The 18,788-nt window shown below is 42.9% G+C and overlaps 1 protein-coding gene across 3 annotated transcripts in view; it reads left to right on the top strand.

The window, feature by feature from the left end:
• The window catches only part of RAPH1 (Ras association (RalGDS/AF-6) and pleckstrin homology domains 1), a 177,060-nt gene that overhangs the window by 73,069 nt on the left and 85,203 nt on the right, over positions 1-18,788 (top strand). For all 3 annotated transcript variants that reach the window (XM_073646406.1, XM_073646405.1, XM_073646407.1), the window contains exons 2-4: positions 12,717-12,836; positions 15,526-15,631; positions 16,014-16,522. In XM_073646406.1, coding sequence (XP_073502507.1) covers positions 12,717-12,836; positions 15,526-15,631; positions 16,014-16,522 — 735 coding nt within the window. The remainder of the gene's footprint in view (positions 1-12,716; positions 12,837-15,525; positions 15,632-16,013; positions 16,523-18,788) is intronic.

The following is an 18,788-nucleotide window of genomic DNA, read 5'->3' on the forward strand; positions in this document are numbered from 1 at the left end:
CCACCCCCTACTCTCCTTCCCGGGCTCACATAAGGTGTATCTGGGATGACGACTTGTATTAACGTTTACTTGTGTTTATTCAAACAGCTGCAAGCCATTTCCTATTCTTTTTTTTTTTTTTTTACGTTTTCTTGCCTTGTGCTAAAAGAATTCTTTGAGGTCCATAACCTTACGTTTGGCAGCAAAACTCCAGAGAATGATGTTATTTAGCAGCAGTTACTAGTTATTCTAAATATGCAGATATGTGGGGAGCCAAGGTCGCTGGATGTGGTTGTTGCTCCATAACCTCCAAGCAAAATTCACTAACTGCAGAACGTTAGGAAAAGGAATGCTGAAAATAACAATGTTAGTATGTGCCACAACACTGTGCCAACCTGACCGGAGATCCTGTCAGTTAGGTCTTATATACCCCCTTTTAAAAAGAATCTGTTCTAAAATGCTATTAGCCAGCAGATATGGGGTTAATCTGCAGGTTAGTAGTTCCAAAGCGGCCTGGCCGCCGCACTGAGAGCCCGGCTACTGGGAGGAAATGGACGTTATTCCTCCCGGAGCCTCCGGCTTTCAGTCACTGAGGTGCGGCCGGTGCTGCTTCAGTCACCGCTCAGTGGATAATGAGCACCGGCTATAGCCGCGCCCGGCACTGCCTGACAGTCGGAGGCATAATGTCCATTTCCTCCGGTAGCCAGGCTTACAGTTAGTGGCCGGGCTGATTCAGAACGCTACCGTATCTGCAGGTTACTAGGGTTTTAGGACGTGACCGGTTCTCTTTAAGTCTGTTTTTGCCTTGTCTGCTGGTATTTAGGTACATGGCCCGTTTGGCTACAACATGGCTGCAACTGTCGGATAGTGAGCCAGAGCTTCCTACATCTTCATGCAACAGGCAGCGGCAGATGAGCCGAAACAATGGCCGGTCATCCTGTCGCTACGGCAATGTCACAAGTGATGCTGCTGCTACAGCTACATCTGGCGTCCTGCCTTATTGAAAGTGATTTTTTTTCTTTCTTTCCTGAGTCACTTGGCTTTTCAGGGTTAATCTATATAGAGAATGAGACCTGGCGGTTACTACGGCAACAGACAATGGAGCAGAAAAGCTTTATTTATATATTTATTTTTGCAGCAGGAATGTTTTTTTTTACCAGGAGCTTAGAATAAAAGAAAATGCCAGAGATTTTGTTGCATTGTTACATCAAAACACGTACCAGGGGGTCACTGATTTACTTGTCGTGTGCGGCAACACGGCTGGAATATGTTCAACGCCCAGTCATTGGATTAAAGGCGAATCTGTCAGCAGGTTCTTGTTTCCCCATCTGAGCGCAGCATAATGTAGGGGCAGAGACCCTGATTTCAGTGATGTGCCATTTACAGGGCTGTTTGCTGCAGTTTTGGTACAATCGCTATTTTTCTTCTGCAGATCCAGCAGTTGTCTTAATGCTTAGCCCTGTATAACCCCACACACACCACTGACAGCTTTCTCTGGCAGCTTTCTGCTTATGCACAGTATACAATCAGTAAGGGGGTCAGGGTTATACAGAGCTCATGAATATGGAGGACTACATGGCAGCAGGCTTATTAGTCCTCTAATGATCTCCCGCTGATAAAACTGTGATTGTATCAAAACTGCAGCCCAGTAATTGCCAGATCGCTGGACTTCAGGTCTCTCTCTTCACATTATGCTTCAGATTAGGTGGCAGAACCCTGGTGACAGATTCCCTTTACACACTATTCTAAGGGGTGGGGTTGCCTGTTTTCTTTGTGAGCCTCTGTCTTCAAGTGGTAATATAACCCTGGCGCCCTGATAAGAATACTGTAACTAGGATGAATACATAGTATTGGGGAACTGATTTTGATGATTAGATATACATGTATGTTTTTAACGCTGCAGCGTTTCAGAGAAAAATTAGCTTTTAAAGCCGGACGAGAGACTAGTTGGAAAGGCCGGTCCCCGCTGGCTTCTCCCCCTCCAATGGAGTGGCAGGTCTCTTGCTGTGTGCATGTATAAGTACAGACCTGTCAGTCACCGGCAGTGTACGGGGGCAAGCTTCCAGGCACCCACTTTTCCGACAAGTCTCCAACGTGGCTGATTCCCCGGCAACTTTAAGGTATTATTCACACACCAAATATTTTTGATCAGTATTTGTATGCCAAAAACCAGTGTCTCCAAAACACAGGACCAGGTGTCAATCTTTTCACTTTTAGTTTTTCTCTGTAAGTTCCACTCCTGGTTTTGCAATACAAACACTGATTAAAAATACTGACGTGTGAATGAAGCCTGAAAGTACAGTAGATTTTTCTCTGAAATGCTGCAGCGTTTCAGAGTCAAACTTCCCTGGCTGAGATAGAGCCAGTGAAGGATTCATGCTGCCCGTGGGTTGAGCAGCATGTATCAGCTGTCTAGTTCCCCTTATACACAGGGGTACATACAGGGTTGTATATAGTTGTCACATATATCCGTATTACTATACAGAAGTTGTAGTCGGTGGAACAGATGTACGTGGATTTCCAGCACATTTACGGAATCTGAATTCTACAAAACACATACTTTGACTTCTCGTTCTTTTCTCACGCATCGATTCCATGGATGACTTTTCCCAAGAGAATGGAAACAGGAAGCGTTTTGACTCGATGGCCTCTCCAAATACAGGAAGATTAAAATCACTTCCTTTCATAAACTGGGATTCTGACATTATAGTTATCTGCTCCTGAAAGTACTTCATTACAACATGCTCTGTTGTGTTGTGAATGCCATCCACAAATGCCGAGGATTTCACAAACAACCGCACGTCAGGTCATTTTGTGTAAAGAATCCTTAGCATGTGAACGTGCCCTTAGAAGTCATCTGGCGTGGATTGTGCACTTTTCCGTAGTTGTATCCTTGCTACCTGTCATCCAAGTAGATAAATGGAAGAAATTTGTATTCCTTTCTGAAAATGCTTTTAAGGGAATCTGTCACCAGGATTTTGCTACGCCATATGAGAGTAACATACTGTAGAGACCCTGTTTCCAGTGATGTATCACTTACTGGGCTGCTTGCTGCAGTTTTGATAGAATCACTGTTTTTCTGCTGCAGATCTAGCAGTTCTCTGAATGCTGAGCTCTGTATAACTCTGCCCACACCACTGATTGGCAGCTGTCTGTGTACACTGTGCATAGGCAGAAAGCTGCCAATCAGTGGTGTGGGCAGAATTATACAGAGCTCCTGAATATGGATGACTACCTAGCAGCAGGTTAGTAATTAATCTCCTGCTGATAAAACTGTGATTTTATCAGAACTACAGCTAGCAGCCCAGTAAGTGACACATCGCTGCAATTGGGGTCTCTGTCTCTACATCTCAGATTAGGCGGCAAAAGCCTGATGACAGATTCCCCTTAATATCATCAAGTGTTTCTAAAGGATCAAAAAGCCGAGTCTTTAACCTAAAAAAGCGCATTCTGATAAGGAAATCTGATCTCAATCATGATCTGCAAGGTGAGTGGTGGTCCTGGGGGCAGACAGTTTCTGGGCGGACTGTTATTTGGAGGAACAATTGCCCCCAGCATAAATGTATCAGTAGTTGTCAGCAGTGTCTTTTTAAGGTAACTGACCCTTTCTACATCTAATTATAAGACGATGGTAAAGACGTATTTCAAGTAAGTGACCCCCCCGGGGTTACAGATTCTTCCGTTTATACTGGGACAGCTGAGGGTTTGTTATTCCTGTTATACGATGATTCCTCCTATTCTGACTTGTGTGTCTGTCAGACAAGAAATATGTTATTCTATAAATGTCCACTGTCTGCGAGATGCCATCCCAACAAAGTAATCAACATGACACTAAAATCTGAGGAATGGCTCGTAAATGACAAACATTTAGGAATAATCCCGTTTCCTTAATGGCCTCTCCTGATCCCCCTGACACATTCTCTTGGAGGGATATTTGCTGTAGTAGGGGGCTTCTATTTAACTTGTTGGGGCCTTATTATGTTGTAGTGGGAATTCTCTGTAGTAAGTGGGCAGGATTTATAGTCCTGTCTCGTTTTAGAAACCCGAGGACACTGGCATCCTTAGTGATTTTACTATCCTGCATTACAGTCAGACTGCATTAGGCTTCTTAATAAAACAATTATCTGCTTTATTCCTCTGGCAGAGCACCCAGGAAACGCGTCCTGATGGATCTGTTCTTCCCAAAGATCTGCCAGAGCCAAAACACATTTGGGATTGTTTTGTGAAATCTCTTCATGACTCTTTATTGCTCTTTATTGCTGCAGCATGTGAGAAACAAAGCACAATAATGTCATTATAACACTATAACGTAATGTTTTTTTCTAGTTTCAGAAAACCTCTGTCCCCTGTCTGTATTTTGATTTAAAGAGAAGTGCTTTACTCACCCATCACAGGTCCGATGTGGACTCCTCATCACTCCAGTGTCTTATTGTCTTCAGCGCGGATATTGTGGTGACAGCTCTGCAGCCAATGACTGAGCTCAGCAGCTTTGCCCAAATTTAACGGCAGGAGCCACAGGGCTCACGGACTGGCTGCAAGCACTGTAGACATGACTTCTGCTCTACAGACCGTAGCACACACGGGGGTGTTAGGGTGCGGTAGGGAGGGGGGCAGTTTAAAGAGACTCAGCACTGGACCCGGGAAGAATGAGCCATGTGGCAGTCCTGCAGTTAGGTGGATGTGGTGTTGTAGACTCCATAATGTGATCCATAGAGCTTGAACGCCATTGTACTGTTTTGAGAACTACTGATTTTATATTGGTTTGGACAATCATTTGTAAATAAATACTGTAAAGTTTTCCATTGGTTTGGACAGTCATTTGTAAATAAATACTGTAAAGTTTTCCATTGGTTTGGACAGTCATTTGTAAATAAATACTGTAAAGTTTTCCATTTTAAAAGACAATTCCCAAGACAAAAGCAAAATGAGCATATACCCTGTAGTAAGTGAGTAAATAGTAATAGTACATGTAAATAACATTGGGTACTTAGTTAACGCTATTTTGGTAAAAATATATATATATATATAACCCATCCCACAGTGTCAAGGGATGGTCCTGTCTTCTAGTATTAAAACCTCAACTTGTGTCAACTGACCTCAATATAGATAAGGGCAGTCAGGACCCAGGCCTTATTCAGACACCTGCCATGGGAAGATATATAGATGAATTGCCTAGCTCAAAAAGGGGGAAGAAACTACAGCAAAACTATAGAAATGAGCCAGAGCATAAATTGGTATACGTGCATTGTATAGGAGCATGTTCATTGTAAAGTGACAGCAAAACAATAAGTTCAGAGCTGCAGTGGCGACCAAAAGTTTTTCATTTTTTTTTAAAAGTGTGATTCCTTCTGTCTGGTTGTTGTGATGCCATTTCCCTGGTGATGAATTGAAAGTGCATGAAGTTGACATCATGCAAGACCTTAATTTAGCCAAAATGCTTTTGAATATAGGTATGGTCATTTACTTAAAGAAAACGGACTGCCAAAAGTTTTGCAAATACTATTTATTTTGATCTCGGCATAGAGAGTAATTCATTGCTTACAATGTCATAATTTAGTATTTTGTAGCATAATCTCTTGCTTTAATTACGGCACTGCACTGACGGGGCATTGAAGCCACTAGGGTATTCAAGACTTTATTGCTATGGGTACAGGCCCCAACTCGTCGCCCTAACTCATCCCAAAGGTGTTCTATAGGATTTACATCAGGTGATTGGCTTGGCCATTGCAACAGGCGAACATTTTTCTTTGCTAACCAATTTTTTATTAAATTGGATGTGTGCTTAGAATCATTGTCCTGCTGGAATTTCCATCCCCTGCCTACTTTGGTTTTACCATGTGGCAGCATTACATTCTCCAGTATATCCTTGAACATGGTAGCATTCATATTTCCATCAATTTCATGCAGAGGGCCAATGGTAGATGCAGAAAAGCAGCCCCAAACCGTGACATTGCCACCACCATGTTTCACTGTAGGTGTTTGAAACCTTACATCATTACATTTTCCAATTGGTTGGTATATATAGTGCTTGCCATCACTACCAGATTGAACTTGGATTCATCTGACCACAACTCCTTAGACCAATCTGTCTCTTTCCATTTGCTGTGTTCTTTGGCAAACTCAAGTTGGACCTTCTGGTTCTTTGCAGAGATGAAAGGCTTCTTGACTGGAACTCGTCCATTCAACCCTACTGCTCTTAGCCATCACACCACAGTTTGGTGACTCACTTTAACTCCATATTCTTCGCTCATTTCGTGCGAAATCTGTACAGCACTTTTATGGACATCAGATACTGAGTTTTTCTTAATAATGTGATCAACTCTGGAGGAAGTTTTCTGCGGTCGTCCACTTCTAGGTTTGTCAGCTGTTCCATAACCTTCTTTTTCTTTCTTTAATATACATGACCCTGGACTCTGAGAACAGTTGAATTCCATAGCTACCTCTTTTTGGCTTTTGCCTGACTTCACACTCAGAATAATAAGCTTCCTGACATCTGGTGATAAATTTGGCTTTGTCTTTGCCATGTTTTAACCTGAAAACACAAACACACACAAAAAAAAATAGGCAAAATTCGACTACCCATGACAAAGTACGCAAAACATTTGGCCCAGCAAATGTTGAGAACAAACACACAAAGGGATAAAAAATGCAAAACTTTTGGTTGCTATTGTACATCTCCTGCTGAAATGTGCATTACACTGCAGAAAAAGCATCCACTACTCCAATAGGTTTTCATGGCATCTGTAAAACAGCTACCATTCTAGTCTATCGATGATGGATCCGCTAAACAGATAAGTGGCATCCCTTTAATCATGGAGAAGCTCACAATATAGCTGTTAAATGGACATACTTTTTCTGGCAGATACTTTAAACAGGGTTGAACCCCAGTGAGCTCAGTCCTAGGGAAGACATTTGAGTAGTATCAGTTTCACATTATGACTTGATCACTTGTACATGACACATATATAGGTGTAATAACGTGAGTGATTCTTTCATGCCTAGTTTTGGACTTTGTGCCATGTCCTATTGATGGGAAGACATCACTTGTCAGAAATGCTTAGCAGACCTCCTGCTTGTCATTTACTATAGCGCATGTCCTTACATGGGGAATAGCCAGTAATATGGAAAACGCATAAAGCTGATGGATGTGAATCTGTGAAATGTCAAGTAGCTCTGACAAGCTGCACATTGTTGTGGCGTATCGTCAGGATTATAGAGGGACGGTTTCTGCTCTTTTTCACTGTGGATTTGGTAATAGAGGAAACAGCTGTTTGTCCCTTTTGCATTAAAAAAGTCTGCTACAAGAATGAACCTGACATCAGGCATGAAAACCCAGGCAGGAGATAAAGACAAGATTGTCAGTGATGGTATCTACTAAATATCATCGGGTGAGCCTCCGCACAGAGTATAACACACCTTTATACCAATGTGATCAGGATGTTATTGGATATTATTGGTGATCATATTATTGATATGAGGATTTCATCCCGGTACCTAATGGCAGTCAGGCTACCTCTGGCGAGCACATGGAGGACTGTTCGGCCCTTCAAAGAAATGCCACCCCACACCATTACTGACCCACTGCCAAACCGGTCATGCTGGAGGATGTTGCAGGCAGCAGATCGCTCTCCACGGCCTCTCCAAACTCTGTCACATGTCTCAATGTGAACCTGCTCTCATCCGTGAAGAGCACAGGGCGCCAATATGGAATCTGCCAATCTTAATGTTCTCGCCCTGCCAATCGCCCTGCACAGTGTTGGGCTGTAAGCACAACACCCACTTGTGGATGTCAGGCCCTCATAGCACCCCTTTGCAGGGCTCTGGCACTGCTCCTCTTGTTCCTCTTTGCACAAAGGAGGAGGTAGTGGTCCTGCTGCTGGGCTGTTGCCCTCCTACGGCCCCCTCCACATCTCCTGGTGTACTGGCCTGTATCCTGGTATCTGCACCATGCTCTGGACACTACGCTGACAGACACAGCTGCCCTTCTTGCCACAGCTCGCACTGATGTGCCATCCTGGATGAACTGCACTACCTGAGCAACTTCTGTGGGTTGTACTGTAGACACCGCCTCATGCTACTGTACCCCTAGGGGTGAGAGCAATGGCAAAATGAAACAAGTGACCAAAACAACAGCTAAAAAGAATGAGAACAGAGAAATGATCTGTGGTCACCATCTGCAGAACCACTCCTTTATATGGGGTGTCTTGCTAATTGCCTATCATTTCTACCAGTTGTCTGTTCCATTTGCACAACAGCAGGAGAAATGGATTCACAATCAGTGTTGCTTCATAACTGGACAGGTAGATTTCACAGAAGTGTTATGGACTTGGAGTTACATTGTGTTGTTTAAATGTTCCCTTTATTTGTTTTTGAGCAGTGTGTGTATATAATATATATTCTATATAATTAATATATATAAGCCCAAGCTCTCCAAGTTGTTGTTGACTCAACGCAACAACTTCAGATTAGTAGCCTGCTCTTTTGCTATAAACCCCCTTCCCTGTCTATCCTAGATGATGCCCTGGGTGCACTGGTGGTTTTTGTGTTTTTTCCCCTATAGAACCATTCTTTCTAGGTTACTGCTCAGTCTGCCTCTGAAAATAATAGTCCAGCCATCTCTCCTCCGAAGAAAGCCAAACAGAAGTGATTACCGAAAAAGTGGCACTGTACGTCTTGCAGCTGCTTGACACTCGGCTTCTTCAGAAAGACCAATGGTCGTATCCAATTAATGCACCTTTGGTCAACAGCTTTTTCCTCCTGACTCCCCCAATACACATGCCAAATATGTACAGTACAGACCAAAAGTTTGGAGACACCTTCTCATTTAAAGATTTTTCTGTATTTTCATGACTATGAAAATTGTACATTCACACTGAAGGCATCAAAACTATGAATTAACATATGTGGAATTATATACTTAACAAAAAAGTGTGAAACAACTGAAAATATGTCTTATATTATAGGTTCTTCAAAGTAGCCACCTTTTGCTTTGATGACTGCTTTGCACACTCTTGGCATTCTCTTGATGAGCTTCAAGAGGTAGTCACCGGAAATGGTTTTCACTTCACAGGTGTGCCCTGTCAGGTTTAATAAGTGGGATTTCTTGCATTATAAATGGGGTTGGGACCGTCAGTTGTGTTGTGCAGAAGTCTGGTGGATACACAGCTGATAGTCCTACTGAATAGACTGTTAGAATTTGTATTATGGCAAGAAAAAAGCAGCTAAGTAAAGAAAAACGAGTGGCCATCATTACTTTAAGAAATGAAGGTCAGTCAGTGCGAAAAATTGGGAAAACTTTGAAAGTGTCCCCAAGTGCAGTTGCAAAAACCATCAAGCGCTACAAAGAAACTGGATCACATGAGGACCGCCCCAGGAAAGGAAGACCAAGAGTCACCTCTGCTTCTGAGGATAAGTTTATCCGAGTCACCAGCCTCAGAAATCGCAGGTTAACAGCAGCTCAGATTAGAGACCAGGTCAATGCCACACAGAGTTCTAGCAGCAGACACATCTCTTCAACAACTGTTAAGAGGAGACTTTGTGCAGCAGGCCTTCATGGTAAAATAGCTGCTAGCAAACCACTGCTAAGGACAGGAAACAAGCAGAAGAGACTTGTTTGGGCTAAAGAACACAAGGAATGGACATTAGACCAGTGGAAATCTGTGCTTTGGTCTGATGAGTCCAAATTTGAGATCTTTGGTTCCAACCACCGTGTCGTTGTGCGACGCAGAAAAGGTGAACGGATGGACTCTACATGCCTGGTTCCCACCGTGAAGCATGGAGGAGGAGGTGTGATGGTGTGGGGGTGCTTTGCTGGTGACACTGATGGGGATTTATTCAAAATTGAAGGCATACTGAACCAGCATGGCTACCACAGCATCTTCAGCGGCATGCTATTCCATCCGGTTTGCGTTTAGTTGGACCATCATTTATTTTTCAACAGGACAATGACCCCAGACACACCTCCAGGCTGTGAAAGGGCTATTTGACCAAGAAGGAGAGTGATGGGGTGCTACGCCAGATGACCTGGCCTCCACAGTCACCAGACCTGAACCCAATCGAGATGGTTTGGGGTGAGCTGGACCGCAGAGTGAAGGCTAAAGGGCCAACAAGTGCTAAGCATCTCTGGGAACTCCTTCAAGATTGTTGGAAGACCATTTCCGGTGACTACCTCTTGAAGCTCATCAAGTGAATGCCAAGAGTGTGCAAAGCAGTCATCAAAGCAAAAGGTGGCTACTTTGAAGAACCTAGAATATAAGACATATTTTCAGTTGTTTCACACTTTTTTGTTAAGTATATAATTCCACATGTGTTAATTCATAGTTTTGATGCCTTCAGTGTGAATGTACAATTTTCATAGTCATGAAAATACAAAAAAATCTTTAAATGAGAAGGTGTGTCCAAACTTTTGGTCTGTACTGTATGTGTCCTGAATAGAGGGGAGTACACCACTACCTTACACTTGTGACTTATGTGCTGGGAGAGCAAAAGGATCGAAATTCAGCATGTCTGATAGTCCTCTCCTCTGACATCTGTGAGGGGGACAAATAAAGTTGTAATCCAGTAATACCTAAATAGTTGTAATCAGTTTCCCCCCCCCATGTGATTTCGTAAATGGCTATGGATGCCTGTGCATATTCTGCAATCGTACAGACAGCTGGATACCAGAAGACATTACATGCTATACATGCCTTGCTGCGATGTGGTGTCGGTGCCGCCTGCTAATACAGAATGCCGGCTCGCCCAATGAAGTGACTAGATCATACTTTGCTTTATCAGCATTCCGCTAAAGTTAAAAATACCAAATCAATGGAGCACTTTGCCTTTACTTGTAGTCATCATTCTTGCTGGCACAGCAGGAGGGAAAGTTTTGCAGGGCTCTATGATTCTGTTTGTTCTCTTTTTTTCGTCTTTTGGAATAAAGTCTGCCTCTTCTGTGTGGCACAGTGTACCCATCAGTATTGGCATTGTTCTCAGGAGTTTACAGTGGGGGTGTAGATTTGTGTTGTGCACGAGGATTGCAGTTTTAGACTATTATGTATACGTGCGCTTTATAGAGTGGTCTATGGGTGCAGTATCCATGTGACAGTGACAGTCCGCTCTATTATGGGGCTTTGCCTTACACCCCATAATTCACAATTGTAGGGTTCTGCTTTGTTAGAAGTACAAAACACTTAAAAAAAAAAATGTGCTAGACAGAAGTAAAAAGCCAACGAAACTGCCTTCAGTGTGCGCTGCGGTTGCTTTTTAGTTTTCGCTGTATAATTTACGGAGAGCTCTGTAGGTCATAAAGTCTCGGTGTTATCTATGGGGTTTAGGAGGCCTGCAGCGGAAACCACAATAACAGGAAATGGGATGTGCGGTGGAGAATCTTAGAAGCTCACACTTAGTATACAGCATTATTTTACGCCTACGTCTTCGTCCATGGTTTATTTCTCTTGGGCTGTGTTCCCATTTTGTTGGGCCGTACAGTTCAAGCTCCGCTCTGGCAATTATTTTTTCTTTTTGCTAGGCATCTCCGGGGTGCATCTTTTCGGGCCAGTTGGAGTAGAGGCCTCATCAATGGATGTGAGGCATGGCAGAGGTTTACCATCGGAGGAAATGAAAGCTCCTACTATTCCACCCTAATTATTGTATTATCCTGGAGATGAGCAGAATCAGATGTGTCTGGCAGCCACTTATCTCTTCTTGCTCTATTGACATAATATTCATGTTCAACCAAGAAAGCTGGCGCTGATCTTTTGGCTGTCGAATACCCTTATGTAGCCAAGGGTTATCAGATCTCATTTCCACATTAACATGCACAGGCAAACACGCATGTCGCTTCAATGCAGGAGCAGGGAATTAAAGAATGTGAGACACATCTGATTGCACTTATCAGCCCAAAAAAAACAGGATCGGAGGTGAAATCCATATTGTTCGTTCCCTAGATTGTAGCAGGGGGTCTTTCAGGCCCTGCACACATCTGTCAGTGAGTATCTAATGTCTGCAAGCAGCTTTCCTTTAGGAGTCTAAATAGTTTAGGGCTGGCCCAAAGACGGATCCTCCGCTCCATCAGGATGATGGACCAGCAGAAGACAACCAGGGGCCAGTCACTACTAGGGTGTAGTGATGCACAGATGTCCCTTTACTCATTTCTCCTGTTAATGACATGTTGTATGTGTGCTATCACAGCAGCAAAGATTGAAATTAAGGATATGGTCACTTGACCATTTACTCCACATCCGAAAAACTGATGCTACTCTGATCAGAATAATCAAACCATTTTTCTCAAATGTGGAGAAAAAAAAAGTTCTCCACCTTCTTCATTCTGTCAGTCTGTGAAATTTCATCCAAGTGCAGGCCGATTTTTTTTCTTTACACAACCTTAGACTTGCATTGCCGATTTTGATCCGACACTCAAATCAAAAGTGGACATATGTCTGATCTTTTTCCGTGGAACACTCGGTCCTCAGAAAATAATCAGACGTGCACAGCCCCATATAATATCGTAAGTACAAGTGCGATCTCTGAATACCATGGACAGCACACGTCCGAGAAAATCTATGTACAGCATCTGTACCATTGGAAGATAGGCCATCAGAAGAATTTCCTCTGACGCCAGTCCTTCCTTGGTCCTGATCAGGGAACCGGCATTAATAAATCATGGAATAAAAGACTATTTTATATGCTGCTCTTGAAAAGAATGCTGACTTTAGGCAAGTTTTTTGTATGTCATAAAATTCTATTGACTCTTCCAGATGGAGCAGTTATCAGATGAGGAGATTGATCATGGAGCAGAAGAGGACAGCGATAAAGAAGACCAAGACCTGGACAAGATGTTTGGAGCCTGGCTAGGGGAGCTGGACAAGCTGACCCAGGTAAAAAGATGACATCATTATTTGATTCTTCTTCTGTATCTTCCTTTTTTTTTCTTACTGCTTTTAGTGACAGTATCCCAGCTGTGACCAGTGGTTAGAGCCATAGACCGCATGTAATGAGCAACAATTTGTGATTTAACATGTTGATCTGGCCTCATTTACGTGTTACATTTTTTGTGAGGTCTTTTTGCATAAATACAATTCTTGCAATCAATAATTTTTTCCTATAATGCGGATCCCATTAGATGCAATGGCCAGATGCCTGTTTATGCGAGGGGATGTATAGACACCAAATGATCATTTATATTTTATTCAAACTGCTATGAATAAAAATGTTCACAAGCTCTTGCACATCTCCATCATCCAAAAAATGAAACAGACGGAATTTTTTTTTAAGCGAATTTCTAGATATTTTTTTTTCAACATAAGAGAACAAGACCAGAGAAATCACTGATGTGTGAAGGAGCCCCTATGAAGGAATTCTGCACTAAGCTGAATTAACTTGTGAACACTACAGGTCCATAGGTTAATTTTTTTCTCCCCTTAACCAATACCACATTGGGGCACATTGATAAATGTAGTCATGGCATATTAAAGGGGTTGTCTGAGCTCGGGTATTGATGACCTATCCTTATCTATAGCAGAGCGGTGGTGGTGCGACACTCCAATGGTCAACTCTTATTTGCTCCATCGGCGGCCGGATGTAAACACTTTGAATAGTGTTGCGGAGCGTGGCTCCATTCACATTGTAGCAGCCGCTACCAGTTATTGCAGACTACCACAGCATAGCTACTATTAAAAAGAATAGGACTTGTCCTGCAGCACCCAGCAGCGGCCGCTACTTTGAATACACCTGCTGAGCGCAGCACCATTTAAGGTGTTTACAGTCATGGCCAAAAGTTTTGAGAATGACACCAAAATTATATTTTCACATGATCTGCTGGCCTCTGGTTTTTATTAGTGTTTGTTTGATGTTTATATCACATACATAAATATAATTGCAATCATATTATGAGTACCAATAGGTTATATTGACAGTTCGAATGAGTTAATGCAGCAAGTCAATATTTGCAGTGTTGCCCCTTCTTCTTCAAGACCTCTGTAATTCTCCCTGGCATGCTCTCAATCAACTTTTGGACCAAATCCTGACTGATAGCAGTCCATTCTTGCATAATCAATGCTTGCATTTTGCCAGAATTTGTTGGTTTTTGTTTGTCCACCCGTCTCTTGATGATTGACCACAAGTTCTCAATGGGATTAAGATCTGGGGAGTTTCCAGGCCATGGACCCAAAATCTCTGTTTTGTTCCATGAGCCATTTAGTTATCACCTTTGCTTTATGGCAAGGTGCTCCATCATGCTGGAAAAGGCATTGTTGGGCGCCAAACTGCTCTTGGACGGTTGGGAGAAGTTGCTCTTGGAGGACATTCTGGTACCATTCTTTATTCATGGCTGTGTTTTTAGGCAAGACTGTGAGTGAGCCGATTCCCTTGGCTGAGAAGCAACCCCACACATGAATGGTTTCAGGATGCTTTACAGTTGGCATGAGACAAGACTGGTGGTAGCGCTCACCTCTTCTTCTCTGAATAAGCTGTTTTCCAGATGTCCCAAACAATCGAAAAGGGGGGATTCATCAGAGAAAATGACTTTGCCCCAGTCCTCAGCAGTCCACTGCCTGTACCTTTTGCAGAATATCAGTCGGTCCCTGATGTTTTTTCTGGAGCAAAGTAGCTTCTTTGCTGCCCTCCTTGAAACCAGCCCTTGCTCAAAGAGTCTCCGCCTCACAGTGCGTGCAGAAGCACTCACATCAGCCTGCTGCCATTCCTGAGCAAGCTCGGCACTGCTGGTAGTCCGATCCCGCAGCTGAAACAGTTTTAATATACGGTCCTGGCGCTTGCTGGTCTTTCTTGGGCGCCCTGGAGCCTTTTTGACAACAATGGAAGCTCTCTCCTTGAAGTTCTTGATGATGCGATAGATTGTTGACTGAGGGGCAATCTTTGTAGCTGTGATACTCTTCCCTGTTAGGCCATTTTTGTGCAGTGCAATGATGGCTGCACGTGTTTCTTTAGAGATAACAATGATACCAAGAAACAGCCTCCTTTTAAAGTGTCCAGTGATGTCATTCTTACTTAATCATGACTGATTGATCGCCAGCCCTGTCCTCATCAACACCCACACCTGTGTTAATGGATCAATCACTAAAACGATGTTAGCTGCTCCTTTGTAAGGCAGGACTGCAATGATGTTGAAATGTGTTTTGGGGGTTAAAGTTCATTTTCTGGGCAAATATTGACTTTGCAAGTACAGTAATTGCTGTTAAGCTGATCACTCTTTGACATTCAGGAGTATATGCAAATTGTCATTACAAAAAATGAAGCAGTAAACTTTGGAAAAATTACTATTTGTCTCATTCTTAATACTTTTGGCCATGACTGTACATCTGGCCGACACCAGAGCAAATAACAGCTGATCGTGGGGGTGCCATGCATCAAATCCCCACCCATCTGCTATTGATTATCTAGTCTATAGATTGGTAATCAATGCCTATACCCTACAAGTAGATGTCTTAAGGTGGATTTAACCACATAGCTTGGTTTTTGGGTTACAACATTTTTCCGAGGTTCTGGGTATAATGTACATACTGGCAAACTTTGATCTCCTATAACACAGTGTTAATTGTATGTGCTTAGAGTCTGGATACTGAGAAGCCAGAAGAACCCGTGAAGAGATCCCCTCTGCGCCAGGAGACGAACCTCGCTAACTTCTCATATAGGTTTTCTATGTACAACATAAATGGTAAGAGACGCACGTCAGCAATATAGGTCTACGGGCTTTACATGCAGATTGCTAAACACATGATGGGATACTCCCTTCCTACAGCTGATGTCAGAAGTCTGACTTTGCCCTTTGTGTTACATATTACTGATGCTTTAATATGGTTGTAGGACATTATGACATTATTACATTTTTATTTTCTGTGAGATATTGGCAAGGAGGGGGAACCACTTACCACCCTATTATAGAATTAACTTGCAGCATGTCAACTGCGGTCACTTGACACAGTACCATCATAAGCCATGTTTAGATGTTACCACTCATAAGCTTTTATTAAAGGAATCTGTGTTATGGGGTCTCTCTTTCATGTAGATTGACACTTACATTTTTTGTCTTATTGTAGAAGCTTTAAACCAAGGGGAGACGGTGGATTTAGATGCTCTGATGGCGGATCTCTGTTCAATCGAGCAGGAACTGAGCAGCATTGGGTCCCAGTCCTCCAAGAACACCCTTAAGTCTCACGAACGCAGATCTTCCCAAAAGCCACCAGCTGGACGCACAAGTACCAAACAGAGCAGTTTAAGAGGATTGCCTTCTTCATCGGGGAGGATAGCTAAACCTTCTCACGCTAATTTTTCACTGGATGATATCACTGCCCAGTTGGAACAGGCCTCCCTAAGTATGGATGAGGCAGCCCGACAGACGGCTGTAGAAGATGCTAAGCCAGCTGTGACCATCCATCATAGGCGGACAGCATCAGCAGGCACAGTCAGCGATAGTGATCTGCGCTCTGTTAGCAACTCCTCACGTTCCAGCATTACTTCAGCTGCCTCCAGCATGGACTCTTTGGATATTGACAAAATGACAAGACCTCAGGAGCTAGACCTGATACAAGGTCAGCCCATTTCCGAGGTAAGGCCGAATAAACGTGATTACATTTGTCTAACATTCACATCACACAGTGTTAAAGGAGTTGTCCAGACTTGAGACCAAAGCTTGTGATAGCGTGCGGTCTGCATGCTATCGCGATTCTCCGACATTCATACTGCATGCTTGTGGTCACGTGCCGACTAGACTTCTTACGTGTCTCAATTCTCTGCTAGTGAGAGAAGACTAGCACCTCTAGACAGCACGTGGCCTCAAGTTTTCATGTGGTCACGTGAACGCCCGCTCGTAATGGTTCTCACGCTGTCATTATTCAACTGTATTGTAGTATCAGGGATTGTACACTTTTGTTCCAAGTCTGGACAACCCCATACATATAGAAATATTTCTTCCCAATTTAATTGTCTGTCTTCACTAGTATTGGATTCTTGTCTGCACAGAAGTTGTCAACTTTTTTTTTTTTTTTAATCTCTTAATATCTTATACCCATCATTGACTGACCTACAGGTTTTTATCAGGACTCAGACCGGAGATCTGTAGAATAAATTGTGCTCTGTAGCTCAATTACTGGCTATGATTTAAAGGGAATCTGTCGGTAGGGACACCTCTCCTAAGCTGTCTATATCGGCATGTAGGTCATAGAATGATGAATAAAATGATACCTTGATATCTGCAATCCAATGTCTCATTCCAGACAAACCCACGTTTTTCTTAATGTGTAAATGAGCTGTTAAGATCTGTGGGCCAGGCATAGATCTCACTGAGAATCTGCTCTAGAGCTTATTTTAAATAAAAGGGGCTGTTATCAGTGTGAGACATGTATTTCAGGACAGCAGACGGTCAGTCATCACATGCACAGGAAAATAGTAGACAACGTCCAGCAAGTGATGAAGTTCAAAGCATCTTTATTCTGCCATACACAGGATGTGACGTTCTACCTGTCTAAATGTCACATTCTGTGTGTGGCAGAATAAAGATGTTTTGAACTTTGTCACCTGCTGGACGTGGTCTACTATTTTCTTCTGCATGCAGTATCCAAGTGGGTTCCTTGGATTTTTGACCTTACGTCTGTATACAGAAGAATGCCCTAATCTCCTCTTATCCTTTGAAGAGTGCTCTGTACTAACCCTACATGTTTGATGTCTGTCATTACATGTCTCACACTAGTAACACCCCCTTTCATTTATAATAAAACTCTGGGGGCAGATTCTCAATGAGATCCATGTCCGGCTCATAGATCTTAACAGCTCATTTACATATTAAGTAAAATTTGCAATTCTCTGGAGCAAAACATCAGGTCATAGATATCAAGATATCATTTTATTCTACCTTCTATGACCTACATGCCCATATAGACGGCTTAGGAGGGTAGATCCTACAGACAAATTCCCTTTAAGGAAGATGAGGGAATGCTATAAAATAAAACCGAGAATACACAGAACTGGCCTGATAAATGCACTGATACTTCGGTGGTCTCCCTGTAATTTTTCTACCAGCGATGCTGTATATCCACAAGACACCTATTGCCAGTTACTAATCCCAGCGGTGATGCTGGCACGTAGAGCAGAAGACCACTGAGGGGAGTGATTGGCTGCAGTGGTTACATGGATGTTCTGCGATTTATTATAATTAATGGAGCTCTACATGTACAAGTTTACAGGACCTAATCAATTAACAATCTATAACAAGGTAGAAAAAGAAAAGTATTACTAAACATAGCTAAGTATCTGACAGGCGGCTAGAGAGCGACTTTCCCTTAAAGACTTCCATGATACTCTGTTGCTGTTTTCCATTTTTTCCAGTATATATGATTTATGGCCTCTTCTTTTTTTGGCTTGGTTTCTCAAAATCACGGCTATCCCATAAGCCTTCACACTCTGATACAGTTGTTTGAGATCTATAGTTGTGCCATATGTTTGTTGGAAACCAGGGAATTGTAAAGAATGTAAGGCCAACAGGTAATATTTTCAGATTAAAATGGTTTGCATCTCATCCATGATAGTCCTGTGCCGAGGGTCAGGAAACTATAGTGGGAAGAGGTTGGACATTAATCGCCTGCAATGTGGTGATAAATGTCTGATCGCTGGGGCTCCAGCTGCACCCGTCTGCCCCATAGACACTGACTGGAGCGGCAGTGCACATGCGTGACCACCCTCTCCAATCAAACCCCTCTTCATTGCAGTTGGCAGTGGGGAGAGATGTAGTCATCAGGTGACCACTTGAAAGGGGTTGTCAGGATAAGGAAAAAAATACATTCCTGAAATACAGCCCCAGTTGTCGTGTATTGCAACAC

Source organism: Phyllobates terribilis, unplaced genomic scaffold, assembly GCF_046119375.1.
Source record: "Phyllobates terribilis strain yellow unplaced genomic scaffold, ASM4611937v1 Scaffold_9__5_contigs__length_417890890, whole genome shotgun sequence".
In the NCBI taxonomy this organism is placed as follows: domain Eukaryota; kingdom Metazoa; phylum Chordata; class Amphibia; order Anura; family Dendrobatidae; genus Phyllobates; species Phyllobates terribilis.